Source organism: Pseudomyrmex gracilis, unplaced genomic scaffold (assembly GCF_002006095.1).
Source record: "Pseudomyrmex gracilis isolate BER0280 unplaced genomic scaffold, ASM200609v1 scaffold_2, whole genome shotgun sequence".
NCBI lineage: Eukaryota > Metazoa > Arthropoda > Insecta > Hymenoptera > Formicidae > Pseudomyrmex > Pseudomyrmex gracilis.
In genome coordinates this window covers 624681-652661 of record NW_018020586.1, presented here as the reverse complement: position 1 = coordinate 652661, position 27981 = coordinate 624681, and the positions used below count along the sequence as shown (strand labels likewise).

The 27981-nt window shown below is 44.1% G+C and overlaps 1 protein-coding gene and 1 long non-coding RNA gene across 3 annotated transcripts in view; one reads left to right on the top strand and one right to left on the bottom strand.

The window, feature by feature from the left end:
• LOC109854152 (dynein beta chain, ciliary-like) overlaps nt 1-24286 on the top strand; it is a 28665-nt gene extending 4379 nt beyond the window's left edge. The window contains exons 7-70 of the mRNA XM_020426982.1: nt 964-1200; nt 1305-1412; nt 1487-1703; nt 1776-1928; nt 2035-2246; nt 2345-2578; nt 2723-2926; nt 2988-3179; nt 3255-3464; nt 3733-4007; nt 4114-4232; nt 4475-4792; nt 4873-4936; nt 5097-5267; nt 5405-5633; nt 5828-5923; nt 6107-6453; nt 6609-6765; nt 6913-7145; nt 7216-7505; nt 7678-7826; nt 7910-8155; nt 8246-8470; nt 8565-8766; nt 8826-8992; nt 9059-9471; nt 9765-10035; nt 10447-10709; nt 10796-11106; nt 11247-11362; nt 11496-11707; nt 11858-12061; nt 12181-12252; nt 12420-12635; nt 12723-12960; nt 13133-13325; nt 13479-13656; nt 13737-13865; nt 13986-14205; nt 14320-14481; nt 14713-14862; nt 14941-15102; nt 15240-15476; nt 15685-15906; nt 16111-16362; nt 16452-16578; nt 16640-16773; nt 17022-17262; nt 17417-17604; nt 17845-18014; nt 18143-18363; nt 18527-18803; nt 18944-19219; nt 19427-19832; nt 20065-20381; nt 20506-20638; nt 20798-21079; nt 21266-21472; nt 21602-21935; nt 22024-22199; nt 22287-22397; nt 22461-22634; nt 23106-23254; nt 23494-24286. Of these exons, the coding sequence (XP_020282571.1) occupies nt 964-1200; nt 1305-1412; nt 1487-1703; nt 1776-1928; nt 2035-2246; nt 2345-2578; nt 2723-2926; nt 2988-3179; nt 3255-3464; nt 3733-4007; nt 4114-4232; nt 4475-4792; nt 4873-4936; nt 5097-5267; nt 5405-5633; nt 5828-5923; nt 6107-6453; nt 6609-6765; nt 6913-7145; nt 7216-7505; nt 7678-7826; nt 7910-8155; nt 8246-8470; nt 8565-8766; nt 8826-8992; nt 9059-9471; nt 9765-10035; nt 10447-10709; nt 10796-11106; nt 11247-11362; nt 11496-11707; nt 11858-12061; nt 12181-12252; nt 12420-12635; nt 12723-12960; nt 13133-13325; nt 13479-13656; nt 13737-13865; nt 13986-14205; nt 14320-14481; nt 14713-14862; nt 14941-15102; nt 15240-15476; nt 15685-15906; nt 16111-16362; nt 16452-16578; nt 16640-16773; nt 17022-17262; nt 17417-17604; nt 17845-18014; nt 18143-18363; nt 18527-18803; nt 18944-19219; nt 19427-19832; nt 20065-20381; nt 20506-20638; nt 20798-21079; nt 21266-21472; nt 21602-21935; nt 22024-22199; nt 22287-22397; nt 22461-22634; nt 23106-23254; nt 23494-23788 (13494 nt within the window). The 3' untranslated portion in view covers nt 23789-24286. The remainder of the gene's footprint in view (nt 1-963; nt 1201-1304; nt 1413-1486; nt 1704-1775; nt 1929-2034; nt 2247-2344; nt 2579-2722; nt 2927-2987; nt 3180-3254; nt 3465-3732; nt 4008-4113; nt 4233-4474; nt 4793-4872; nt 4937-5096; nt 5268-5404; nt 5634-5827; nt 5924-6106; nt 6454-6608; nt 6766-6912; nt 7146-7215; nt 7506-7677; nt 7827-7909; nt 8156-8245; nt 8471-8564; nt 8767-8825; nt 8993-9058; nt 9472-9764; nt 10036-10446; nt 10710-10795; nt 11107-11246; nt 11363-11495; nt 11708-11857; nt 12062-12180; nt 12253-12419; nt 12636-12722; nt 12961-13132; nt 13326-13478; nt 13657-13736; nt 13866-13985; nt 14206-14319; nt 14482-14712; nt 14863-14940; nt 15103-15239; nt 15477-15684; nt 15907-16110; nt 16363-16451; nt 16579-16639; nt 16774-17021; nt 17263-17416; nt 17605-17844; nt 18015-18142; nt 18364-18526; nt 18804-18943; nt 19220-19426; nt 19833-20064; nt 20382-20505; nt 20639-20797; nt 21080-21265; nt 21473-21601; nt 21936-22023; nt 22200-22286; nt 22398-22460; nt 22635-23105; nt 23255-23493) is intronic.
• Nucleotides 7-27981, bottom strand: LOC109854161. Of its 2 annotated transcripts, none has more exons than XR_002250184.1 (4): nt 27485-27981; nt 6089-6241; nt 5212-5314; nt 7-86 (listed from the first exon to the last, which is right to left on the bottom strand). It is a non-coding gene; the product is annotated as an uncharacterized LOC109854161 (long non-coding RNA). The 2 variants fall into 2 exon arrangements; XR_002250185.1 differs by lacking the exon at nt 27485-27981 and adding an exon at nt 13949-14058.

Below are 27981 nucleotides of genomic sequence, written 5' to 3'. Positions count from 1 at the left end.
ACATTCGGGATTCTTCTCAATCGAATCCTTCCAGCTCTCAGTTCAGTGACTCGGACGAAAATTGGTGAACGGCGCGATTGAAATATCTGGAAAAAAAAAAAAAAAAAAAAAAACTGATTCGTGATATTGTTACATGTTCATTATGACAATCTAGTCTGAAGCTACTGCGTGTGAAGGAGTGCGTGTTGCATTTTTATTGCATTCTTGAAATTTTGTACTTTTCTACGTTTTTCTGACGAAATTATGTGTCGCTTTGTAGGTACGCGTGTGCTTTGTAATAATAATAATAATAATAATAAACGTTCCGCGAACGTTTTATTATTATTATTATTATTATTATTACTACATTCCGTGCGTGTTGGTCGTCTTTTTTTCAATTCGAAAGATCTTTCTGCGAAAACGCAACATTCACGTCGTTGAGCGTGCGTGACGGAGAATTATCACACGCGTAAATGCAAAAATGAGCGATAAAAAGATGGATGAGAAGAAAGAGGACGACGAGCGGCTCGAATTTCTTTATAAATATTTGGCGCTTTCGAGAAAGATTAAGGCCGAAAAATGGACGAAGATGTTGTCGAGCGAGGAATTCAAGGTGCTCTTCTCTAAACTCTCAATCTTTTGCTTATGTATGTGTTCGTTAAACAATTAAATGTACGAAATACTTTCTAGAGCGGTAAAAATTTTATACTTCAATAGTTTTTAGAATAAATAAAAAAAAACTTCGCTCAAGAGAAATTAAATGGCGAATCTTAGCGAGACGTACACAGTAGGATAAGAGTTTTGTTAACCTAATGTATAAAAAAAAAACTTAGTTTTACAATAAGCTTGATTAGTTTATGGCTAGTATTTTTGTATTTTTCTTGGCTCAATAAAATAATTAAATAAACGAGACAAAACTTTTCTATCGCGCGAAAATTTCATCAAGTGTCAGATAAAAAAAATGTAAATCGTGCGCTAAATTAGGAGACGATAATCAAGTTTTTTGAAACGCCGTCGGAGATGATTCTGACAATCCAACTGAGCGCGGCCGAGGTGTTGACGCCGTTTCTGGCGGTGCCGCCGACGACAGGCCGGGTGAAGACCTCGTATTTCATCAAAAGAAATCCCCTCGTGATCACAAAAGAAAATTACAGGGACGTCATTATACTCGGCGACATGGCCCCGAGAGCCATTGACGAACTGTCCGTTCTGGTCGAGGAGGTAGAGTTGAGATTGTCCGCAAAAACCCGAAATTTAGATCGCGCACCTGTAAAAAAAAAAAAGAGGGAGGGATTTTTTCACCCTAAAGTGAATGTTCTGCCTAGGCTTACGTGCCGATATTATCGAATCCGAAAAACCACAAGGGCTGGCCGCGCGTTATCGGCGACGACGTGAGGAGGCACGTTTACGATTTTCGCAACGCGATATGCCAGGTAAAATTTTACTTAAAAAACAATTAATTGATTAATTAAATAAAGAACTTCACGCACAAATACTTTTTTCATAGATCAAAGGACGAATGAGCGGGCAAACGTTGCTACCGATGCCGATGGGCATCGAGCGGATATTCGAGGAGGAGTGGAAAATACAGAACGAGGACAAGTTCGACGCTCAGTTGAAGAGCAACATAGAGATCATCGTGACAAAGTGGCTGTCGCAAATCGGCGACGTACTCGCCGAGGAGAGCACGCGCGCGGACGACGTAAAGCCGCTACCGAGCGCGGGTACGTCTTGCAACTGCAATTGAAAAAAAAAAAAAAAAAAAGAAAAAACTTACATCGGTACATCTCTTTCAGAGATCGAGTTCTGGCGCCAGAGACTCGAGAACATCGAGTCCATCTACAACCAGATGAAGGATCCTCGCGTGAGGAAAATGAGATCCGTTTTGGAACTGACCAAAAGTCCGTACTTGCAGGCCTTGAAGAATCTCTTCAAGGATGTTGTCGTCGGTTAGATCGCGAAAGTCGATGAAGAAACAAATGTGTTCTTAAATTTTCATCGATTTACGAAAAAAAAAAAAAAAAAAATAAATCTTTTTTATTCGTTTAAATTCAGCGGTGATCGAAGCGCGCGACGTGTGCGCCTATTTGAAGGCCCTGGAGCCTCACTTCGACGATATCCAGAACAGCGATTTCCGAGACGTACAGCCGAAACTGAAAGTGTTGTTGCACTGCGTGTGCCTGGTATGGTCGAACTCGAAGTATTACTGCACGATCACGCGAATAATCACGTTACTGTCCGGGATATCAAATCTACTGATAGCGCTGGTAAATAAAAACGCAATTGGCACGAAATTTAAATGCGATAAAAAACGACAACGCGATAATCTCTTACGCAATTCGCTACTTTAACGAATACTTGACAGGCGGCTAAGTTTTTGGATCAGAGCACGCTGTTCTCGGACGACATCCAGGACAGCGCGAAACGTTTGGAGCACGTGACAAATACTCTGAATTATTACTTGGAAATGTACGAGACATTTCGCAACAAACTGGACACGTACTTCAAGCACGCGCAGGATGTGATCCCGTGGACTTTCGACGACGAGTTCGTTCTCGGACGAGTGATGGACTTTCAGGAACGTTTGGACGAAATAAAGGTCCGCGATAATATTGTAAACGTTTATAATTTAATTGTTTAATAAACTTTTACTCTTATTGTTTTGTTTAAATGTAAATATGTATTTGCGCGCGAAGGAATATAAACGACAGTTTCCTCGTTTCCTACGTTCCGCGTTCTTCAGATTCTGTTCGAGACCGCTCAGGAGTACTTGAAGTTGGAAAAGACGGACATCGGCGGCATAAAGGGGAAAACGCTGTACGCGAAAATCTGCGACATTCACGAGCAGTTCGGTAAAATTTACAGCGAGTTCGCCGAGTTGCAGTACGACATCTTGGTGCCGGAAGAGACGCGGTTTACGGATCACGTCACCAACTTCTTGGCAAAAGTGAGGCACAAGTATATGAAATACGCGAGAGACGCGATTAAAAAATTTCTCAATCAATCAGGTGGAGGAGTTCGACAGAAAACTGGCGACGATATTCGACCAAGCGTTCGAGACGTGTCACAACATGAAAGCGTTTTTTCAACTTATATGCGTAATCGGCTCGATGGCCAATCGGCCGATTATAATGGCGCAATTGTGGCACAATTACGAGACGCTTATCAAAAGAATTCATCGTCATTTTGACGAGATCAAAGTAAGTTCGCGTTGTCAACAGAGACGAGACCTACCGCGAGACTGTTTGCTGATAGATTTCAGAATCTTCTTTCAGATTATGTTCGACGGCACGTTCAAGAAGCGCGACGAGTCCGACCGAATCGAGATCAATCCGTACTTCCCGCCTGTTTCCGGCGCTCTGTGCACGCTCACGCAATTGCGAAAGCGAATAGACGATCCGATACAATACATGAAAATGATCGATCACCCACTGGTGAATCTCACATTTACGCGCGAAACCAAACCGAAATACGATCAACTGCAGGTAACACATCTTCAAGCAGTTCGGTAAGAAGTGCGAAAAAACCTGAAAGACCTGGGTATTTTTTTTTTGTTCATAAAAACTCGTCTAGTCGTCTGATCGACGTTGGACCTAATCGCTGTTCAATCGACCGATATTTTATTTTGAAATTTTCTACGTAACTTTAATTAGAAAAATTTAATTAAACAAATCTAAAGCGAAGCGTCCAACGAATTCGCACAAAGCGCGCGAAATTCGTGTTAAACAAAAGTACGCTCGTTATTACCGTAAGTCGCTCATGGACACGATGGAGCGTGAAATATTCACGGACTGGGCGAACAAAGTGCCTGTTATAAGCGCCACTCACCTGTCAAAAAGTTTGTTAACGGTGCGCGAGAACAAGCTGCTCGATTTAAACTTCGATCCGGAGTTGACCGAACTGCTGCGGGAATCTCGTTACATGACCATTATGAAGAGGACGAATCTGCCCGAGGAAGCGACCCGGCTCTATCACAAAACGCAGTATTTCTTCGAGACCACGTACAATCTCAGTTTGCTCATACGTCGGTGGGTAAAATTCAATTGAAGAAAAATATAACGTGTAAATTATAGATATAAATATTCGAATATCTCGTTTTATTCGACGACGCGCCGGGGGGATGGGGGAGAGCAGGTACAATCGGATCAGAAATTACATTTTGCCCGTGGAATTTGAGATAGTGAAGAACGAGATCCGGATAGTGGACGAGTTGATCGAGTTTGGCCAAAAGAACTACAACTGGAATTCTTCAGGTGGAAGTTTCAATTACAAATAAATCGAGAATCACGCGCGAATAAACCGTGTTCGACTTTTTCTCTCGCGGTTATGTGCAAATTGTCACACTTTCAATTATGCAATTTTGTTATTTCACACGCACGTAGTTGATTAGTCGATTAGTTAATTAATTAGTTAAATTTATTATTTTGTTATTAATTTTTGTATTTTGCGCACTTTCTGCCGCAATATCTCACCGATGTGACTCGTTGAAAAACAGAAGTGCCGGGGTACGTCGACAAACTGATGAATCTCGTGCGGAATTTGCACTCGCGCGTCTTTCGCGCTCAGGAAAACCTCGCCTCGTTGTTGCAAAATATGTACTCGTGGGCGTTGACGCCGATATTGGAACGCAGGGATTTCAAAGACGAGAATTTGTTGGCTCTGAACGAGCGCGAGGAGAAGTTTCGACGGAGATACGAACAAATCGAACGCGCCGTCACGGAACTTAATCGAATTCTGAGCGAGAATTACAAGCTCTTCTTCGATTTGCTGCCCGACTCGAAGTACGAGAGGAACGAATACGAACTGGACAAAGGTCTGATCTTTCGCAAACAGATCGGGGTTTTATTTGCAGACACATTTTGTGAACAAAAAAAAATCGCGACGTATTTGCAGATTACACGGAGCCTGGCCATCTCGAGAGAATAACGTTGGACGCGGAAGAGCCGCGCGTTGCGAGGTGTGGACACCGACTCTCATTTTACACGCCGCGTCACTTTATATTTTTTATTGTTTATTATTTTATTTAACACTGTTTTATTTCAAGAAGAACAAAATTTGTTCTCGGTAGTTTTTTTCGATATTATATTAAAAAAAAAAAAAAAAACACTTCGTCATAGAATTGGCGAGGAAAGAGCGAGAGCGATCGAAAACGAGCGACAGTTTACTGAAGAACCCGAGCGAACGCAAACGGAAGAGGAAATCGCTCGGAGTATGATTCTATGGAAACCTTACCTCGCTTACGTCGACGATCTGATATCGAGAGCTCTGATCCAAGCCGCTTCTACCAGGTATGTCCAAGTTATCGCCGATAATTCGTGAAATTGACGCGCGTTGTCTGCGAATAAATTTTTAACGATTAATATATTTACACACCAATTATTTAATAAATGTCCGGTCATTAAGAACGAATGTTCCTGATGTCCAGCATATGTTATCTGCTCGACGAGACCGATCCGGAGAGCGACGTGTCGCCATTGTTCGAGATCGAGTTGTTGCTTGAGGTACCGACCATTGTCTTTCGGCCTCCGGTGGATCCCGACGATCCCGATGGCTTCTACGCGTTCTACGAAGAGCTACTGCTCGACATCGTCAGAATGGGAGCGTTGGTGCCGCGCGTGGATCCCGACGTCGCGAAGGAACGCGAGCATTACGGAGTACGTCGTTGCGCACAGGCTGCTCGGTAACAGGCGCGCGCGATTTTGAAAAAAAAAAAAAAAAAAAAAAGTAATTTAATTACAGCGAAAACGTAAATATGTTCCTTGAAGCAGCTAGCGCGCGACTGTCGCGGTTTTCTGCATATGTAACAAAATGCCAATTCTTCCGTTCGCTAATCGCGACATGCTTTCAGGTCGATTTAGCAGAGGAAGAAAGTATCGTTTTCATGCTCGAGGAGACGTGTAATCGAATCAAGCTGGGTTTGGTACAAGCGCAGGAATACATTCTCGTAAGATTTCACTTTTCCGGCATTCGATTCAAGACACACGCGAGATATTAAAAGAGAAAACACGTTATTCTCCGTTATTTCGATATTATTTTCGTCAAAACATTCGCACGAAATCGATTTCAATTTGACAAAGTAGTTAAAAAAAAAAATTCCAAAGATACTCACTCAGGATAAAAATTCCAGATCTTCGAGCCGTACTTCTGGCTGTGGCTGGACGACAAGCAGCAATATCTGAATATGTTTTTGCGTTTCGGTCGCGAGCTCACGGAAGAGGAGAGGAACTTGGTGGCGCAAGAGCCGGAACACATTCCGGAACATCTAAAAGAGAGAAAACCGGGACTGGTCGATTTCAAGAGAGAGATCGATTACTTCGTGGAACTTTACGACAAGTGCGACAAATTTGAAAACAACAAGGTCTTCTTGCGCTGGTTGCGATTGGACATGAGGGCGTTCAAACAAACTCTGATGAACATAATCTGCAAGTGGACCAACATGTTCAAGACGTATCTCGTCGATCGCGTCAACAACGAGTGCGTTCGAAAACGTCGATTCAATTGTCTTTTTTTTTTTATTTTTTTTTTAAATAAATTCCTATAAATATCTTATTCTTCTTCGTGTAAATTCCAAACCACAGTATTGATTGGCGCAAATTGATTCAATTAAAATTTACACGTCATGCGCGCAGGCTTAGAGACCTAAGCGAGTTCCTGACGAAGGCCTTGAAGAAATTTATGCAGCCGATCGCGCCGGATGATTACGACGATTTGCTGGACACTATATATTATCTGAAGGAAGTTCGAGATCGGCAGTATCAGATCGACGACATGTGGGAACCTATTAAGGTGAGATAGAAAAGTAATATCGTAAAATACGTTTCTTTTAACTTTGTTTTTCTTCGGCGCGCAAACTATCGCGAAATATCTTACTATCGCGCGATAATTTACATGTAAACGAAAAACGATAACGACGATCGGTTCTATCGACGATAGGAAACCATAGACCTTCTCAAACAGTACCAGGTGATATTCGGCGAGGAGACGTACGCTTGGCTGACGGAATTGCCGGAACAGTGGACAATGGTGAAAAAATGGGCCGCGCAAGTTAAACAGATCGTGCAACCCCTGATGGCGCGTCAGATCGAGTTGCTGAAGAAGCGTCTCAGCTACTACGATTTCAAGCAGCAGCAATATCTGACGCGATTCCACGAGAACGTGGTGTTCAGGTGAAGTATCTTTCAGCGATCGAACGCAATTGCGATCGTCTGATTTTCTTGTTATTCGTCGCATGTGCAGTTTCGACTGCACGAACGTGTACAAGAAGTTGGACAAGATGAACGAAGAAATCATGAAGCTCGAGGACGAGTTAGGAAATCTGCGCGAACAAGCAAACATATTCGAGCAACAAATGCCGGAATTCAAACAAATCAAGCTGGCTCGGAAGGAAGTGAAATTCCTGAAGAATCTCTGGGATTACGTGAATATTGTGACGTCGAATCTGGACGAATGGCAGGCCACGTTCTGGCACAAAATCGACATCGACGAAACGGATCACGAGTGCAAGAGACTGCTTCGCGAACTAAGACGTAAGATTCGCGTCGCATGATTCAAATCGCATTTCTCGTCAATATTTCAAAATATCGTTAAAATATTTAGCACGGTATAAAATATTAATTTAAACAAATAATCACAAAATGTATTTTTGTCAATATACAAAACGAGACAGAGAGAGAAATCGATTTTCTCGCAATATTTCAGAATTGGACAAAGAAGTGCGAGGTTGGGATTTGTACGCTCACGTGGAAGCGCAAGTGAGAAACATGATGTCGTCGCTGAGGGCGGTTTCGGAATTGCAAAATCCCGCTATCAAACATCGACACTGGCAAGAACTGATGGCTGAAACTCGAGTGAATAAACACACGATTGATTTTGTTTTACTGAGAAAATACGCAAGGTGCAACAATACAACGCAATTCTCTGATCCCGACAGGTGAAATTCACCATGGACGAAAAGACCACTTTGGCAGATCTACTGAAACTGGAGCTGCACAAATACGAGGAGGAAATCAAGAACATCGTGGACAAGGCGGTGAAAGAAATGAGCATGGAGAAGGTGCTGAAGGAATTGCACAATATATGGGACACCCTCGAGTTCGGCAAAGACGTGCACGAACGCACCAAGCTGAACGTCTTGAAGATAAGCGAGGAAACGATCGAGATCTTGGAAGAGCATCAGGTACGCTCGTTCGTTGGATGTAATCGTTTTTTTTTTTTTTTTTTCCCGTCTTCGCGAACAAATCGCGAGATAAGATTTGTTGTGCGCCAGATGCAATTGCAAACCATGTTGGATTCCAAGTACATCGCGTACTTCCTCGACGAGGTGATAGATTGGCAGCGGAAGCTCAGCAACGCGGACGCGGTGATCAACGCTTGGTTCCGCGTCCAGCGTGCCTGGATGCATCTTGAGAGCATTTTTATCGGCTCGGAGGACATAAGGAGCCAATTGCCGGAGGAAACGAAGCGCTTCGAGAAGATAGACAAGGACTTCAAGGTACAAATCTCGGATCGAGATACACAATATTCGATCTGTTCAATTTCACGATCAAACGATAATGTTATTTAATCTCCGAGTTTCTCTCATCAAGGACCTGCTGAAGGAGATGTTGATCAACGTAAACATAGTGAAATCGACGAACCGACCGAAACTCCTGGAGCGACTGGAGGAGCTCGAGATACAATTGAATATCTGTGAGAAAGCGTTGACCGATTACCTGGAAACAAAGAGACTGATCTATCCGCGATTTTACTTCATCTCGTCCGCTGATCTCCTGGACATACTGAGCAACGGTAAAGATCCCTTCTTTCCTCCTTTTTTTCCGAATAAAGTAAGAAACGCTTTGTCGCAGGAAACAATCCCGAATTGGTTTGCAAGCATTTGCCCAAGTTGTACGACTCGTTGGCGAAGCTCAAGTGGAAGCTGAACGGAGGCAAACCGACGAAAGAAGCCAACGGGATGGTGGCGAAGGACGGCGAGGAAATGGCCATGCACGGGATATGCGACTGCACGGGAAAGGTAATTAACAACTTGTGTAATTAATTATGACAAGACATCGCTCTCTCTTCTCTTCGCGCGCACCAGGTCGAGATCTGGTTGAATCGCGTCACGGAGGCGATGCGGAGAACGGTGAGACATAGTTTCGGTCGCGCGGTCGTCTCGTACGACGAGAAACCGCGCGAGGAATGGATTCTGGAGAACGAGGCCCAACCGGCTCTGTGCGGCACGCAGATCTGGTGGACCACCGAGGTGAACATGGCGTTCGCGCGGCTCGAGGAGAGCTTCGAGAACGCTCTCAAGGATTACCAGAGGAAGCAGATCAGCCAGCTGAACGTGCTGATCGCGCTCCTGCGCGGCGACTTGAACGAGAACGATCGTCGGAAGATCATGACCATTTGCACGATCGACGTGCACGCGCGCGACGTTGTCGGGAAATTGATATCCGTCAAAGCGGAGAACGCCTTCAACTTCCAGTGGCAGTCGCAGTTAAGACACAGGTGCGCGCACATCCTTTCAATAAATTTATCAATAATTTTTCTTATTTTTTTTTTCTGTATTTTTTCTGGGATTCTTCTCGTAAAGTAAATAAATAAAATTTACTGCAAACACAAAACTCTCGATCGTTCTCTTAAAAAAAAACAATCACCCGAAATACTCTCGCGCCTGTTTCCGTCTCGATGCTTAAATATCGATTCGGCGCGCGGTGCGTTCTAATTTGCTCGCGCGCACAGGTGCGGAGGGAAGAAGAAGAGGAAGGAAAAGAATTGAAAAGGATTATTTCGCTTTGTAGGTGGGACGACAAATCGGGAGATTGCTTCGCCGACATTTGCGACGCGTGTTTCATATACGCTTACGAGTACTTGGGTAACGTGCCACGGCTGGTAATTACGCCGTTGACGGACAGATGCTACATTACGTTGACGCAATCGTTGCATCTGATAATGGGCGGAGCACCGGCCGGGCCGGCGGGAACGGGAAAAACCGAGACTACTAAGGACCTCGGTAGAGCCCTTGGACAAATGGTTTATGTCTTCAACTGTTCCGAACAAATGGATTATAAAGTACATACCGCTCCTCTTTCTCTCCCTCTCTCTCTCTCTCTCTCTCTCCTTTCCCTCGTCCTCCTACATTCCGTGCTTAAATAACACACACGTGTTCAATCCGCAAAGAGATTCATCAGAAAATGGTTTAGCAAATTTGTGCTTTTCTTTTTCAGTGTTGTTGAATATATATTTTTTTTTTATATTAAAAAAAATTAAAAATAAATGTGCAATTTTTTTCGACTTAATTTTCCTGTTTATTTTCTCTGCCGAAACATGCGGCGTAGATACAAGGATTTGGCGCGACCTGAGATTTTGCCCTTTCTTTTTCATATTATTATTTATACGTAATTGTCAATTTTGTAATACAAAGAAAATATAAAAAAAAAATTACGAGTTTTATTTTATCTTCAAAAAAAAAACATTTTGCAGTCGTGCGGCAACATATACAAGGGGTTGGCGCAAAGCGGCGCGTGGGGTTGCTTCGACGAATTTAATAGGCTTCCCGTCGAGGTGCTGTCGGTTGTGGCGGTGCAAGTAAAATGCGTTCTGGACGGGGTCAGAAATCGAAAGAAAACATTTCTGTTCTTCGGACAGGAGTATAACATCGTGGATTCGGTCGGCATGTTCATAACAATGAATCCCGGTTACGCCGGCCGAACCGAATTGCCCGAGAACTTGAAGACATTGTTTCGGTAAAGCGTCGATTTGAAAAAGCGACAGCGTTGAATTCGAAAGAAAATTGCTTATCGCGTAAATTTTAATAAATCGACACACGCAGACCCTGCGCCATGGTGGTGCCCGATTTCGAGCTAATCTGCGAGATAATGCTGGTGGCCGAGGGCTTCCAAGAGGCGAGATTACTCGCGAGAAAATTTATCACCTCGTACATGCTTTGCCGGGAGCTTTTGTCTAAGCAAGATCACTACGACTGGGGTTTGCGAGCCATCAAGTCCGTTTTGATCGTCGCCGGCAAGCTGAAACGCGACGACAAGGAAAGACCGGAGGATCAGGTGCTAATGAGAGCACTGAGAGATTTCAATCTGCCGAAAATTGTCACCGACGACGTGCCGGTATTCATGGGATTAATAGGTGAAACGAAAGATGACTGATCTCAACGAATATCAAATACGAATATAAAATTATATGTATTATAATTTTTAAACAAATTTTCTTGCAATCGCGCCATATTGCGACATAAACCACGACTTGATTTATTTTGCAATTTTCAGGAGATTTGTTCCCGGCATTGGACGTGCCGCGAAAGAGAGACTTGGATTTCGAGACGATGGTCAAACACGCGGCTCTCGATCTCAAGCTTCAACCGGAAGACGGATTTATTTTGAAGGTACACGTTTTTTTTTACGCACACGTATATACATATGTATGTACGTTCACCTTGAGAGCAGTTAATTTACGAGTATGCGGAGCGGTTTCTCGTTTTTTTTTTTTTTTCGTTTATATTCGCGCGTTGTGTATAGGTGGTGCAATTGGAGGAGCTGTTTTACGTTCGGCACTCGGTCTTTATCGTCGGCCTCGCCGGGACCGGCAAGACCGAAGTCTGGAAAACGCTCAACCGAACGTACGCGAACCAAAAACGCAAGCCGCACTATAACGATCTGAACCCAAAGGCGGTGACCACCGACGAGCTATTTGGTGTCATTAACCCGGCAACGAGGGAATGGAAAGACGGGTTCGAAGACAAGCCGCACTATAAACCCGTCAATTTTCAGCGCGCGATCGGGCGCGCTACGCGCGCGCGCGCCCGCTCGTATTAGGCCACACCACCGGTCTGTAATAGACCGCTCGGCGCGACTTTCCATTCTTATTGCTACTTTCGCAGGTTGATCTCCATGATAATGAGGGAGCAAGCTAACATGGCCGGTGATAGTCCAAAGTGGATCGTGTTCGACGGTGACATCGACCCGATGTGGATCGAATCTCTGAACACGGTGATGGACGACAACAAGGTTCTCACGCTCGCGAGTAATGAGAGGATCGCGTTGACGAAACACATGCGGCTTCTCTTTGAGATCTCGAATTTGAGGTAAGTCGCGCGGTCAAATAGAACGTTGCGCTTCTGTTCGCGTTTGTTTGTTTTCTCTCCTTGTTTATTTTTAAACTTGTGTCACGATATCGCACACGTTTGTGACTTATACTCCTCAGGACAGCCACGCCGGCAACGGTGTCCAGAGCGGGGATATTGTACATAAATCCGCAGGACCTAGGCTGGAGCCCGTAAGCGCAAACAGTTCGTTTACTATATTGCGATAAAAAAATATTTTTGAAATTATTTTTTTTTTTAATTAAAAAGAACGTAATTTTATACTTAATTATATTCTGCTCTGATCAATTTGTTCATTTATTTGTAACACGAATCTTTGAGACACTTTAAAACCTCGCAGATTCGTGACAAGTTGGATAGAGACGAGACCCCACGCCGAACGCGCTAATCTCTCGATTCTCTTCGAGAAGTACGTCCCGCCTCTTTTAGAGGCGACGAAGACGCGATTCAAGAAAATCACACCTCTACCGGAAATTTGTCATCTGGAGATGCTTTGTCACTTGCTCGATTGTTTTCTGGTTAAAGAAAACGTGCCGCCTGACTGTCCAAAGGAATGGTACCTACGCCTCGTTTTAATTCGACGTCGCGAGTACGTTTTTTTTTTTTTTTGTTTTGTTCTTACAAAGCGCGGATCGCGTTTCAGGATCGAGTTGTACTTCGCATTCGCCTGCATTTGGGCGTTTGGTTCAGCGATGTTTCGAGATCAGCTGAGAGATTGGCGAAACGAATTCAGCAGGTGGTGGCTAAATGAATTCAAAACCGTCAAATTTCCAACGGGCGGGACCGTGTTCAATTACTTCATAGAGCCGGAAACGAAGAAGCTGGTGCCGTGGACCGAGAAAGTAACAGCGTTCGAACTGGATCCGGATATTCCGCTTCAGGTTCTTTTCGTGATCTTAATTAGTCAATTACTTCGCGTACCGAGACGATGTAAAAAATTAAATGAACATAAAAAAACAGATTGTGCTTATAAATTGCGATTAAAAACGGAAATCCATAAAGATATCGTATTTGCTTGTAAAAGTGTTTAAATGCATTCAACTATCGACGCAGTCAAGCTTGGTGCCAACGGGAGAAACGGTGCGTTTGCGGTTTTTCCTGAATTTGTTAATAAAAAAACGTGTCCCGGTCATGATGGTGGGCGGAGCCGGTTCCGGAAAGAGCGTGATATTGGCGGAAAAACTGGCGAGTCTGTCGGACAATTACAACGTCGCGAATGTTCCCTTCAATTTCTACACCACGTCAGGTGCGAATGCAAAGTCTAGAGTTTTGAAAACAATTTCTCACCGATGATTCCGCGGAAAAATTTCTTCTTTCACGACAGCTTTCACGCGCAAACGTGACGTTGCTCGTGAAAAAATAAATAATATATATTTTCGTTACCGCGAAAAAAAAAAAGATATGCTGCAGAAAGTGCTCGAGAAACATTTGGAGAAGAAAGCGGGTCGTAATTACGGGCCACCGGGCACGAAACTTTTAATATATTTCATAGACGACATGAACATGCCGGAAGTGGACACTTACGGTACGGTGCAACCTCACACTCTCATCAGGCAGCATTTGGATTACAATCACTGGTAACGATCGCTTCGATAATCGACACGCGCGTGATAAAATAAAAAAAATAAAAAAAAAAAAAAAAAACGAAAACTTTCAGGTACGACAGAACAAAACTAACGCTGAAAGAAATTCACAACACGCAGTACGTGTCCTCCATGAACCCCACCGCGGGCAGTTTCACCATAGACCCGCGTTTGCAGAGACACTTCGCGGTGTTCGCCGTCAGGTGAATTATTACATGAACTTTGAATCCTACGAGGTCCTTGAATGTCAATTGAAAAGAAAACGGCTTATTTCTTGGCTTCTCACCTTTTCCGTTAATTAATTAATTAATCAACCGTTGCAGTTTTCCGCAAACCGAGGCGCTCGTGACGATATATTCCCAAATATTGCGTCAACACGTGACCAATCCTCTGCACAGGTTCCATCCGGTCGTGCAGAAATTCACGGATTTCATCATAAACGCCGCGGTGTATCTTCACGAGAAGATCGTCGCGACCTTTCTGCCGACGGTCATCAAGTTTCACTACATGTTCAATCTGCGCGATCTGACCAACATATTCCAGGTTGTAGAAAACGCCGGATACAATCGAAATTGTAACGCGAATAAAATAAAAAAAAAAAAAAAACACAACAATGTAACGCGGCACTGACGTTACACACTTTTTCGACACGCGCAGGGAATGATGTTCGCTCGCGGCGACGCCTTGCCAATTCCAAGCCACATAATTAGACTTTACGCGCACGAAGCGACGCGAGTATATCGCGACAAATTGGTGAACTTCGATGACCAGAAGACGTTCGATCAGTTGCTGTCGGAAGCGCTTCGCAAAAATGTGCCCGTACGTTTTTTTGACGATTTGACGGAAAATCCACCGCAAGAACGCGACCGTAAAATTACGAGAACTTTCAACGTCCTTTATTTTGATTTTATTATGTAATATTTTAGTTTTGATTTGTTTGAACTCACATTCAGTGTTTGTCCATTTACTTTTTCGATCTTCATTTTCGAATATCTACACGAGTTCGAGGAAGTTTTTTCTGATTTGAGAAATTGTTCTCTGATTCTTCAGGAACTAAACGAAGCTGAATTGAATTTGGATCCGCCGTTGATATACTGCCATTTCGCGGAGGGAATCGGCGAGCTCAAATACGCGCCGGTCAAGAACTGGAACCAGATCGTAAAGTTGCTCGACGAAGCTTTGATCAACTACAACGAGCTGGTATCACATCTCGGTCAAAAACAGTATCGCGTTTCACTTCGATGCGACATTAGTTTCTTAATTTTTTTCGACACACAGGTATCGGCGATGAATCTGGTACTGTTCGAGGACGCCGTGTATCACGTATGTCGTATCAACAGAATCTTGGAAGCACCGAGAGGCAACGCGCTTCTGGTAGGCGTAGGCGGTAGCGGCAAACAGTCCTTGTCGCGTCTAGCTTCTTTCGTTTCCTCGTTGGAGGTAAGCAGAGATATTTTATCGATTGACGCGTGGACGGGTTTTTTTCAAGTCTCGGGAAAATATACAGCACGACGACTTAATTAATTAGTCGAGTTCGGTGTTGGAAAAAAAACATTCTCGAAATTTTCCACACACAGGTGTTTCAAGTGCAACTGCGCAAAGATTACTCGTTGAACGACTTGAAAGCCGACATGGCCCTGCTGTATCTGAAAACCGGCCTGAAAGATATCGGCGTGACCTTTCTGATGAGCGACTCTCAAGTCGCCGACGAAAGGTTTCTGGTTGTGGTGAACGACATGCTGGCGTCGGGGGAGATCGCGGATTTGTTCGCCGACGACGAGGTGGACAATGTCATCAACGCGGTGCGTAATGAGGTAAAAACTTGCGATGTTTTTTATTTCACTTTCAGAATATTAAAAAATGTCATGTGTGCCGACATCTCCGATTGTTTTGAGACGAAGAATCGCGCGTGTCCTCGAGATACAAATATTCACGATACTTTTTTTATTTAGACTCTCTCCAAGGTGATAATGATCGAAGCGGCCGTAACAGTTGTACGATCGCGCGATCGCACTTTTTCAGGTGAAGCTAACCGGAGCGCTCGACACCAGAGAGAATTGCTGGAAATTCTTCATCGAACGCGTGCGAAGGCAATTGAGATGCGTCCTGTGTTTCTCGCCAGTAGGAGCGACCTTACGAAAAAGAGCTAGGAAGTTCCCCGCGATAGTAAATTGCACGGCAATCGACTGGTTTCAGGACTGGCCGCAGAAGGCTCTGGAATCTGTATCGGCGACCTTCTTGGAGGTTTGTGCGTTACAACGTTGTGTGTTAAAACAATTTATATATAGAAGATTCTCAGATGTCAAACTTGCAATTAAAAAAGAAAACGTAAATAAATTTATAAAAACCTATAAATTTCTCTTTTAATTAAAAATGTTCGTTATCTTATCATTTTCTTTCACGCAAAGCTTTCCTAGCTAATCTACAGATTTCTACTTCCGTGCTCAGGAGCTCAAGGAGTTGCCGGTTGAATATCGGACCTCAACGTCGCTCTTTATGTCCTTCGTTCACACGAGCGTGAACAACATGTCCGCGATCTATTTGCAAAACGAAAGACGGTACAACTACACGACGCCCAAGTCGTTTCTGGAGCAGATCTCCTTGTACTCCAAGTTGCTGACGGACAAGGAACGCGATCTGAAAGCGATGATCCTGCGTCTCAACGACGGCCTGATCAGGCTCGAATCTTGCGCCGCTCAGGTGAGAAATGACAAACATTCCCAACACGATGAATATAGTTTGTTTTTTTTTTTTTTTTCATAAATTCAAGCTACTTTTTCGCAAATTAGGTCGACGAGTTGAAGATCGTCTTGACAGCTCAGGAGATCGAGCTGAAGAAGAAGAACGAGATAGCCGACAAGATACTGGCCGAAGTGCGTGCGGAGAATGCCAAAGTCGAAGCGGAGACGGCTACCGGTAAGATAAGACGTGGGAAAATGTTTGCTAACAGTAAACCGAACGACGGTTGAGTTTTCAGTGACCGAGGAGGAAGCGAAAATAGCGGAACTTAAAGAGTTAATGGCGGAGAAGCAGCGACACTGCGACGAGGATTTAGCGCGTGCGGAACCGGCGGTGAGACAGGCCGAAGCCGCGCTCGACACTCTAAATAAGGTTAACGCGAACTCGCGATTTGAATATCTCGTAAAATAAGATAAACATCCCATTGACCGAACACTGTGACCGGAACGTTTGTTTATTAAAAAAATAATTTTTATATAACGAAGTACTTAGTGTGTATTTACGTGAAGTTAGAAAAACTAAAATTTTAGTTATAGCGGAAAAATTTTTTTTAATTTTTGTTGCAGCGGAAATTCCTCCTGTTTTCACGTATTTATCAATGTGTTATAATTCGCGAATAGAATAATCTGACCGAGCTTAAGTCCTTCCCAACTCCACCGGAGGCCGTGCTGATGGTCGCCCAGGCCGTGCTCGTCTTATTTACGCCCAGAGGACGTCCCATTCCGAGAGACAGAAGCTGGAAGGCTTGTAAAGCGATGATGGGATCCGCTGACGGATTTCTGTCGGCGTTGCGTAATTACGACAAGGACGACATATCTCCGGAAATCGTTCGAGCGATTCAGCCGTACGTCACCAACAAAGGTGTGCGTCGATCAAACTCGCGATACTTCGATCGGTATCAGACGTTTTATTTGAACACACAAAAAAAAAAAAAAAAAAAATACGCGATTGAGAGTTCGCGGATTGTAACAAAAAAATTCAGATAGCATCTAGTTTTTGTTTTCGTTCCAATTAGAATTCGATCCGGATTTCGTGTACTCCAAGTCCCATGCGGCGGCGGGACTTTGCAGCTGGGTGAAAAACATCATGGTGTATCATTACATCAATGAGAACGTAAAGCCTCTGAGAGCCGCGCTCGCTCAAGCGAACGCCGATTTGAAAGCCGCGATGGAGAAATTGAATTCTCTGAGGAGCCGTTTAGAGGTAAAGCTCTCGACTCGACGGCGCGCACCGCCGTTTTCTTCTCCTCTCTCGTGAATTTTTAATTCCGCGCTATTTCAAAATTTTCATCAGGTGCAAAACAAACAGATATCAGGTCGAAAGAAAATTTTACGTTAAAAAAAAAAAAAACTTTTTATCGCGTTTGACCTAATTTTCTTTTTCTGTACATTCGAATATCTGAGAATGTTATTTCATTTATTTTGAAATTTTCTTTTTGCTCAGGAACTGCACAAGATACTGGACGTTCTTGGCGAGAAGATGAGCGCGGCTCTGGACGCGAAGCAAAAGTGTCAAGACGAGGCGGAAATGACCGCGTTTACGATAAGTCTAGCGAATCGATTGGTAAACGGTCTCGCGTCCGAGAACGTTCGCTGGGCCGAGACCGTTCAAGTGTACGCATTATATTAGATCATGTAATCGTTTGTCGAGATAATGTCGATTATGCGATTGCGCGCGCGCGCGTGCACGCGCATTAAACGGATTTCTAAGACGCGCATTTACACACTATCCGGCGAAACAGGTTAAAGAAATCCGAGATCACTCTACCGGGCAACGTGTTGCTCGTCACGGCGTTTATTTCTTACATGGGATGCTTCACGCGGAAATACAGGATGGATCTCATGAATTTACATTGGCTACCGTTTCTCGACAAGCTGCAAGTGCCAATACCGCGCACGCCCGATTTAGATCCGTTGTCTTTAATGATCGACGATGCGAGAATCGCTCAATGGAACAACGAGGGTAAGAAGACGCGCGTTTTTAAGAGAAAAATCGCAAAATCACAAATGTGTCGGAATTAAATTTATCACTTGTAAAAAAACCGACACTAAAAAAAATAAAATAAAATAAAATAACGCTGTTTTTCACGTGAAAGAAAAAATAAATAAAATAAACGCGTTCTCAGGTCTGCCCGCGGACAGAATGTCCACGGAGAACGCCACGATACTCACGCATTCGTCCAGATGGCCGTTGATGATAGATCCGCAATTGCAAGGGATCAAGTGGATCAAAAACAAGTACGGAGACGAGCTGATCGTGCTGCGTTTGACTCAGAAGAATTACCTCGATAGAATCGAGTACGCGATCGCGAACGGAGAGGTGGTGCTGTTGGAGAATATCGCGGAAACGGTCGACGCCGTTCTGGACCCGATACTGGGTCGTGTTCTGATAAAACGAGGAAGGTACTAACACACGGTTGTCTTTTTCTCAGAAACGATCAGATCACTCGATAATTTATAGATGATACAATCGTTATATTTAGATAATACGGATGAAATATAGACAATATCGGAACTAATCTCGGTGTGTTAAATATGTAAAGAGCCATCAAGGTGGGAGACAAAGAAGTGGACTACAACCCGCGCTTCCGTCTGATCCTGCAGACAAAGCTGGCGAATCCGCACTACAAGCCCGAGATGCAGGCCCAGACCACGCTCATCAATTTTACGGTTACGAAAGACGGCTTAGAGGAGCAGCTATTAGGCGCCGTCGTGAAAGCGGAGCGGCCGGATTTGGAGGCGAGCAAAGCCGAGCTCACAACCCAGCAGAATACGTTCAAGATCGCCCTGAAAACGTTGGAGGACGATCTGTTGCATAGGTACGCGGTCTTTTTTCTTTCGGACACGCGCGCGAAAAGTTTGTACCAAGATAAACGCCCGTTAAAACATTGAGAATTGTTGTGCGATTAATATTTACACATCTACTAATTTATTTTGTTTAATAAACATCCGGTCATTGAATTATTTAAATAAATATCGATAACGAGCCGAACTCGAATACGCGCAATGTTTCTCTTCGATCTCAGATTGGCGGCGGCGGGTCCCGACATTCTGAGCGACGTCGCTCTCGTGGAGAACCTCGAAACTACGAAGAAGACCGCCGGCGAGATCGAAGCAAAGGCGATCGAGGCGAGGGCGACCGCCGCGAAGATCGACGAGGCGCGCGAGATCTACCGGCCGGTGGCGTCCCGCGCCAGCCTCCTTTACTTCATCCTTAACGATCTCAACAAGATCAACATGCTATACCAATTTTCTCTCAAGGCGTTCAGCGTGGTCTTTCAGAATTCCATTAAATTCGCCGAGCCGGCGGACGCCCTCGGTAAACGCGTCGTCAGTTTGATCGACAGCGTCACGTACTTGGTTTTTACGTACACCAGCAGAGGACTGTTCGAGAGCGACAAGCTCATATTTCTGTGCCAATTGACTCTTCAGGTATTTTACGGTGGATTTTTGCAAACGGTAAAATAGACACATTAGAAGATTATTTGGATAAAAAAAAACATTTGTCTAAAGTTTGTTTGCAGATTTCGTGCGGTAAACACGACGAGGAGATTTTTTGTATTAAAGTGTAATCACGTGTATATCTTGACGTAAACAAGTTTAAAAAAAAAAAAAAATATGTACGGTCACATTTCGAAGAATCTAAAAAGTGTCACGTTTTTAGATTCTGCTGCAAACGAACGAGATAGATCCGGTCGAGGTGGACTTTGTGTTGCGTTTTCCTCAAGTACCGGACGTCGCGAGCCCGGTAGATTTTCTGAGCAACGACAGCTGGGGCGGCATCAAGTATCTGAGCGGATTGGAGAACTTTCGCAATTTAGATCGCGATATAGACGGAGCCGCGAAGAGGTGGCGAAAATTCGTCGAGTCGGAAACACCGGAGAGAGAAAAATTCCCGCAGGACTGGAAGAACAAAACGGTCTTCCAGAGACTCTGCATAATGAGATGCGTGAGACTGGATCGAATGATCTACGCCATCCGGTAATTTCTTGTGCGAACGAACGTTCAATGATTTTTTTCAAAAATTTCTACTCTTGTTTACTCACACCTTTGTTTTCGTTTTTTTTTTTTTTTTTTTTTATTTATTTATTTATTCAACGCGCAGTTGGTTCGTGGAGGAAAAGCTGGGCGGAAAATTCATACAAACCCGAGCGCAACCGTTCGAAAAGTCGTACGAGGAAATGAACGCGCAAACGCCCGTGTTTTTCATTTTGTCACCAGGAGTCGATCCTCTCAAGGCACGTTTTTTTCGTACACAAGAGTTTTCTCTCTCTTTTCCATGTTACGGGATTGAAATTTAATTACACACGCGAATACATCACGAAACTTCCCAGACCACGTCGCGTCTCGACGTGATTAATAACACGCTGGCGCTAAACGGTAACGATCGCACGTAGGACGTCGAGACGCTTGGCAAGCGACTCGGTTTCACATTCAACGCGCAAAATTTCCACAACATATCGCTGGGACAAGGTCAAGAGCCGGTAGTCGAGCGGGCGATGGACATTTCGGCGCGCGACGGTCACTGGGTTATACTTCAGAACGTTCATCTGGTGAGGAACTGGCTGCCGAATCTCGAGAAGAAGATGGAACTGCTCTCGGAGGAGTCGCACGAGGATTATCGACTCTACATTAGCGCGGAACCGGGTCCCGATCCTCACGAGTCGCTAATACCGCAGGTAAAGTTGGCGCGGAAAAAAAATGTTAATTTAAAACGCGAGCCGGTTTATCAAGAAACAGAAATTATTAATCAAGTATTTACATATGTTAATTACTATTTAATATGTAAATTACTATTTAAAATATTGAAAATTGTCAAATTTGCAAAAAACGCAATTTTACCTAAATATCGAAAACACCACAAGGGTATACTGGAATCAGCGATAAAAATTACGAACGAACCGCCGACGGGTATGCGCGCTAATATTCACAAAGCGCTGGACAACTTCAGTCAGGACACTCTGGAATCCTGCGCCAAGGAGAACGAATTCAAAGCTATTCTCTTCGCTCTCTGTTACTATCACGCCGCCGTGGCTGAGCGTCGAAAATTCGGACCTCAAGGATGGAACAGGGTCGGTGTATTAAATTTGTTTTTTTTTTTTTTTAATCCACGACTTTTTAGCCTCTTGCTCTTTTATACGGAAAAATATTATTTAAAAAAATGTTAATTCGAAAATATTTTTAATATATAAAACACGCAGTTGTATCCCTTCAACTTCGGCGATCTGACTATTAGCGTGTCGGTGCTGTTGAATTATCTCGAGATCAATGTCAAAGTGCCCTGGGAAGATTTGCGTTACTTGTTCGGGGAAATCATGTACGGCGGTCATATAACCGACGATTGGGACAGAAGACTCTGCCGAACGTATCTTCTCGAATATCTCCAGCCCGAGTTGGTCGAGGGCGAATTGTATCTGGCCCCGGGTTTTCTGGTGCCGCCTAACACCGATTACGCAGGTTATCACAAGTACGTGGAGGAGTACTTGCCGGAGGAGAGCCCGGTCCTGTACGGACTTCATCCGAACGCGGAGATCGGTGAAACATTTTTTCATTCACAGAAGAATATTTAATTTTCATTAATCGTCCGTCTGATTTGCTCGTTTTCGCGCTCTGTGTCGCGCAGGATTTCTCACGAGCACGGCGGAAAATTTGTTCAAGACAATTCGGGGGATGCAGCCCACGGATGTCGTCGACACGACAATCGGGATATTATCGAAAGAAGAGAAGGTGAAGGTTCTGATAGAAGACATACTCGACAAACTTCCCGAGCAGTTTAATATTCAAGATTTAATGCACAAGGTCTTTAACATGAAAATAAATAAACGACCGATCCCTAAATCTACTTTTTTTTTGTATGATGAAACCAAAACAACCTGATACTTTCAGGTGGAAGATCGAACTCCCTTCGTCATCGTTGTCCTGCAAGAGTGCGAACGTATGAACATGCTCTGCGAGGAACTGAAGAGATCCTTGACGGAACTGGATCTCGGTTTGAAGGTGAATAAAGAAACGACGAAAACGAAACAATGAGTGCGATAATTACGAGAATTCGGTTTCTAGGGAGAGCTGACAATCAGCGCGGAGATGGAGGATCTGCAAAATCACTTGTTTATGGAATCCGTGCCGCCGTCGTGGACCAAACGCGCCTATCCCTCCACCCTCGGATTGTCGTCCTGGTTCGCGGATTTGTTCAATCGAATAACCGAGCTGTCGAATTGGACGGCAGATTTTAGCGTAAGTAAATAAAAATAAATACAAAAAAAAAAGAGTTCTTTTAAATGTAAGAAATAAACAAATATATAATCCGCCTTTCATAAAAAAAAAAATAAGAAACCACCAGTGAACAAAAGCTCATGGTCGCCAATTTCTCATTTGATTTTTATTCGGAGAATTTTATTGTACTTGACTATTGTAGTTAGTTTTGTAAGTTATTTTCACACCGCGTTTTCACGCGGCATTTAATTCGCCATATTATTGCAAAGAAACAGAAATTCTGCAAACACATTTGACGCAATAGTACTTCGCGATCAGAAGCGTGAAGAAATACAAACTTCGTTACGCCGCGCGACCATCATGCGAAAATCTCTTGAGGACATTAATTTGTCACGTACATTGCGCCAGGATTCAACTTTCTTTTTTTTTTTTTTTTCGTCACGTTTGACCGACACGTCCAAACTCAAAAGGTGTATAAACGTCTTTCGACAGTTGCCGCCGTCGATCTGGTTGGGTGGTTTCTTCAATCCGCAGTCTTTACTCACCGCCATTATGCAGCAGACCGCCCGAAAGAACGAGTGGCCCCTGGACAAAATGTGTCTGCATTATGACGTAACCAGAAAGCAGAAGGAGGAACTTACGTAAGAGACGACGTGGAATTTACGGAAATAATACAATTGTAATAACGCCGTTTCCGGCACAGGTTTTTTTTTGATCTCATGACATTTGTCGCATGTAAAAAAACCAACCTCCCCTCTTGCGGTAAATTTCGAAACGACGTATTGCTCAGATCTTCGATTATATAATATATTTTTGTGGAAAAATCTTGTTTTCAAAGGATCGAGACAATATAAAAAGATTCTTATTTTCTTCAATCAAGAACGCCGCCGCGCGAGGGTGCGTACGTGAACGGATTGTACATGGAGGGGGCGCGATGGGACACGACGACGGGCGCCATCGCGGATTCCCGACCGAAGGAGCTGTATCCGCTTATGCCGGTGGTGTTTCTGAAGGCGATCACGCAGGACAAACTCGAGACGAAGAACATATACGAGTGTCCGGTGTACAGAACCCGAATGCGCGGCCCAACGTACATCTGGACGTTCAATCTGAGGACTCGCGACAAACCCACCAAGTGGACTCTGGGCGGCGTAGCGATTCTCCTGCAGATTTAAAACCGCACACTTCTTTTTTCGAGCCGTCGTCGATGCCGGCTCACACGCGATTTCGCGCTCGTAATGGTTTTTTTTTTTGTTTCTTTTTGTTTTATGCCTTTTCTCGCGCGCGCGGGCTCAAGTCGTAATGGCAACGCGCGCCGCGACCACGGTTTCCCGGTTATAATAACCCTCGGGCAATTACGTCAAAACCCTCCTCTCTCGCGCGTATGTTACAGGAGTCGGCTGATAATTACAACGCGCGTATTCGAGTAATTACAATTGGCGTTGTAACGTGCGCGCGCGCGTTCTCTTTGTAACAAACGCGCTCTCTCGTCAAGTGGAGCGATTTCGCGTCCCAAGTAGAAACCCCCCCCCGGTTTCGGATGTATGTGATATTGTACGCGAGAGAAACGGAACGGAAGAAAAACTCGACGCGACTCAGCAGGTGCGCTCGTTACGTGCGCTCGAAGAAGGAATGGCTTGGTGTTCACGTGTTGTCGTCGCCTTGCAATTGAAATCGTCGTCAATGAAAAGCAGTCGTCACTCGAGAGAGACACGACAAAAAAAAAAAAAAAAAAAAAATGCGACAACAAACCGAGTCGAACGACAGTCGGGAAGGACGACGTCGGTTTCCGGTCGCCTTTCTTTCGTGTGTTTTTTTTTTATATCAGGTCACGTTTGACAAGTCGGTATGCGTACACGGATCATATGATTGAAGGCTTCGAGGAAGTGGTCACCCTTTTATCGACTTCTGCGAGCGTAATTATCCGTTTCGCGATGACGCATCTGGTTTCGCGTGCCGGCCTTCGCGGGGCGATGCGGAATTTCGGACACGCGAACGACGAAAAAAAAAAAAACCGCTTGCGAAACACAATCCCTCGAGAGTCAATGACAACATTGTGACAATAAAACGCACAACCGGCGGATGGGAGAACCGGAGGGAGAGGAAAACGAAGCCTGTTGTCGCGCGAGCGACGTTGTAATTACGTTTAACTTCGCGATCGTACACGGGCCTCAAAGAAGGAGTCCGACTTTCTCTCTCTCTTTCTATCTTTTTAAACGACCTACTCAACCGCGCAACTACTGCGTATTGTGCATATATACAATATGTATTTACATAAAGAAGACAGGACACGTTATCGCGTCCCTCGGGATCCGTTTATTCAGAGAACTAAATAATGGATTAACTCCTTGACAAAGTTCCCGACTCTCTTCTCTATTATTCGAAAACCAAACTCTCTCGTGGGGACGAGACGTATATATTTTCACGGATAAGCCATGACATTGAATGCGCGCCTCGTCGTGGTCCAGACCGGCGCTACTCCCCGTCTCGGATTAAGGAGGACTTCGGGGAATATTTCTTGGTCATTAAACTAATTAGATTACCGGGCGCATTGCGGCGGTCGGGGCTATAAATTAGCGTTCCGGGATCTTTACGGTTGCGCTCTTCGGACCGAGAGAGAGAGAAAGAGAGACTTTTCGGTTCGGGAAACGCCTCCGGGGCAAACGCGCGTGGTTTCTGGTATTTATAGAGGACCTACTGGACCGACGCGGTGAGAGATGAGAAAAACGCCGAGTATACCGGGGCCTCCCCTCTTGAAAAAAACCGCACTCGAAACCGCACATCGAACGATATCGCGCGCGATGTTGCTGCTCGGATAAACTCGGAAACGCGTGTGAAAAACCGAAGTTTATATTTTAGTAATAATAAATAAACTTATAAATCTGTAATTTCAAATGTGTTTCAAATGATCTATACAATAAAATTCGAAAAACAAACAGGATTTTTTAAATCTTAAAGTAAAAAGAATCAAAAACTCTTACACACTTGAAACAACGCGCAAGATTGCGCGCAATAAATTGTTATGTTAAATGCGACATAACTATGCAAATAAAATACTCTTTTGACATGTTGAAATTGTTGATCGCGTATTAGCGATTTTCGAAAAAAAAAAATGCTGCTTTCTTTAAAAAAAAAAAAAAAAAACGCATCCTATTAACCGACGACGTTCGACGATAATCGCAATTGATTATCGCGATCGGTGCACACAACATACGCCGCGCGCGATTAAAAATAATTATTATTCACGATAAATATAGACTTTTATGTGTGTGTTTGCTTTTATTAAATTGCTAATATATAGATATGCGCGTGATGTCGAAAATAAAATAACAAAGGATGTACGGAGAAGTCGGCGAGGGAAACGTTTAATTGCGTGCACAATCGCGCGTATATTATTAACCTTAATAATGTAATAAAAAGTTGCCCACCCTCTCCCGCGTATATTTTCGCGTCTGTTTTCATAAAAAGATTCAACAAATACAGCGAAACGAGTAATTACGCTTCGTCCGGAAACGAGCAGCTTTTGACAATGAGATCGTAATTAGGAAGTCAAGAAAGAATCCAATCAAGAGTCGCGAAATAATAATATTGCGAAAACTTCCCGGAGAGAGAGAGAGTGAGAGAGATAGAGATAGACGAGAAGACAATTCCAACTCGTCAAAATCAAGATTACATCAAAAGTTACACAATGAGAATTCTCGGATCGCACTTTTTATATTACCGCGACCGTAAATTGTGCAGAGCAAAATTGTTGCCACGTCGAGAATGTCTAAACGCGACAAAACAAAAACACAACACGCGCGGCCGTGATCGCTTCTCTCGTGAAAAAGAAAACTCACAAGCGTTTGTAAAAAATCGAAATTATATTGTAAAATATATTCCGTTTAAAATATTTTATGTTTATTCGCAACGCCGTGGCGACGTAAAATCAACGCGAGAAAGTGATTTACGCGTTTCCCGTCGGTCGTCCGTGTCCGACGGGAACGTGGATGTTGGACTCCCGCGTGTTCGACTTGTAAAAACACGGTAATATCGCACAAAGTTGTTCGCACGGGATGAAAAAAAAAAAAAAAAAAACAACACGCCGCGTCGTTCTCCCGTCGTTATTATTATTCAATCGTTTATCTCATCGCGCGAGCAATAAATAAAATCAACATCAACAATATATGTGTATAAAACAGTTTGGCGTTTTCCGTGGCGCTCGCACACACATCACAGTGTCTGATGTTTCTGTTGTGTTCGCATAACGCGCCGCTAATTATTTCGTACGTGCCCGTCATTTACTTTTAATACGTGCGTGCGTGCGTGCGCGCGCGCGCGCGCGGTGTTCCCTCGTTATATCACGTTGTAATTAACGCAGCTATTAAACAGAATCAAATAAAGATCCCGCGATACGAAACAAAGGCACATGAATCATACGCGCGGAATACTCTATGAATATTAATAATACAATTAATTACATTTTTTGCCAAGTGAAAGAACGCGAGGATTGCGCGGCAGTAAATAGTGATAAACATACGCGTTTGCAATCTTACATTTCCCGGGTTTTCGCTAAAACACGTCCGTTTATTTGTTACGCGAACGTTCTGTTTTTGTTTCGTTTTCGTTTCGGAAAATCCGAATTCGCGAACGCGTACGACATTTGCTACATGTTTCGTAAAAACAAAAAAAAATGAGAGACAACCACGAACGATCAATCCCCCACCACGCGATGTGCCATTATCATTGAAAACTCGTCGTAAATAGGAGCACGTAAGGTTAAGTACATGCGCGGCGCCGCAATTACGCGCGCGGCGTCCGCTCCGCCGCTTTATTAGAGACGCCAACGCGCGTTGAATACATCGTTTCGCGATTTAATGGTTACGACTTACCGGGCACAGGCAGGGCCCCAAGTTCGATTCTATTCCGTTCGCACGTCTTCTTCGTCTTCTTCCTCGCCGAGAGATCGAATAGTACACACGACAAAAGAGATTTCTCACCCATTCGAACACGAGGCAGAGCTGCACCTTTCGTCCTCCTCCCCCGTGTCGCTAGGAGTATACGCGGCCACTTGTCGCAAACTTCGCTCCGTACGAGAGAACACGAAGGTTGCCGATTATTGCTTCTCGACAATCAGTCGGTTTTTCGCATCGTCACTGTGTGTGTGTATATTGAGGCGGAAGGAAGTGACCTTGGACGAGTGCGCTCGATCGTGACGAAAATACGCGGGTATTCTTGATCGCGAAGTTAACAACAACGCGCGTTAAATCCGCGGAATGTATATACTTTCGCGCGATCTTTTTCGCGTGTGTCGAATTTTCGCTCGTGTTCTTCGGTCCGCGCGCGGTTCGGTCTTCGCTATTCCTCGTTTTTCGCCTCGTTCGCCGCG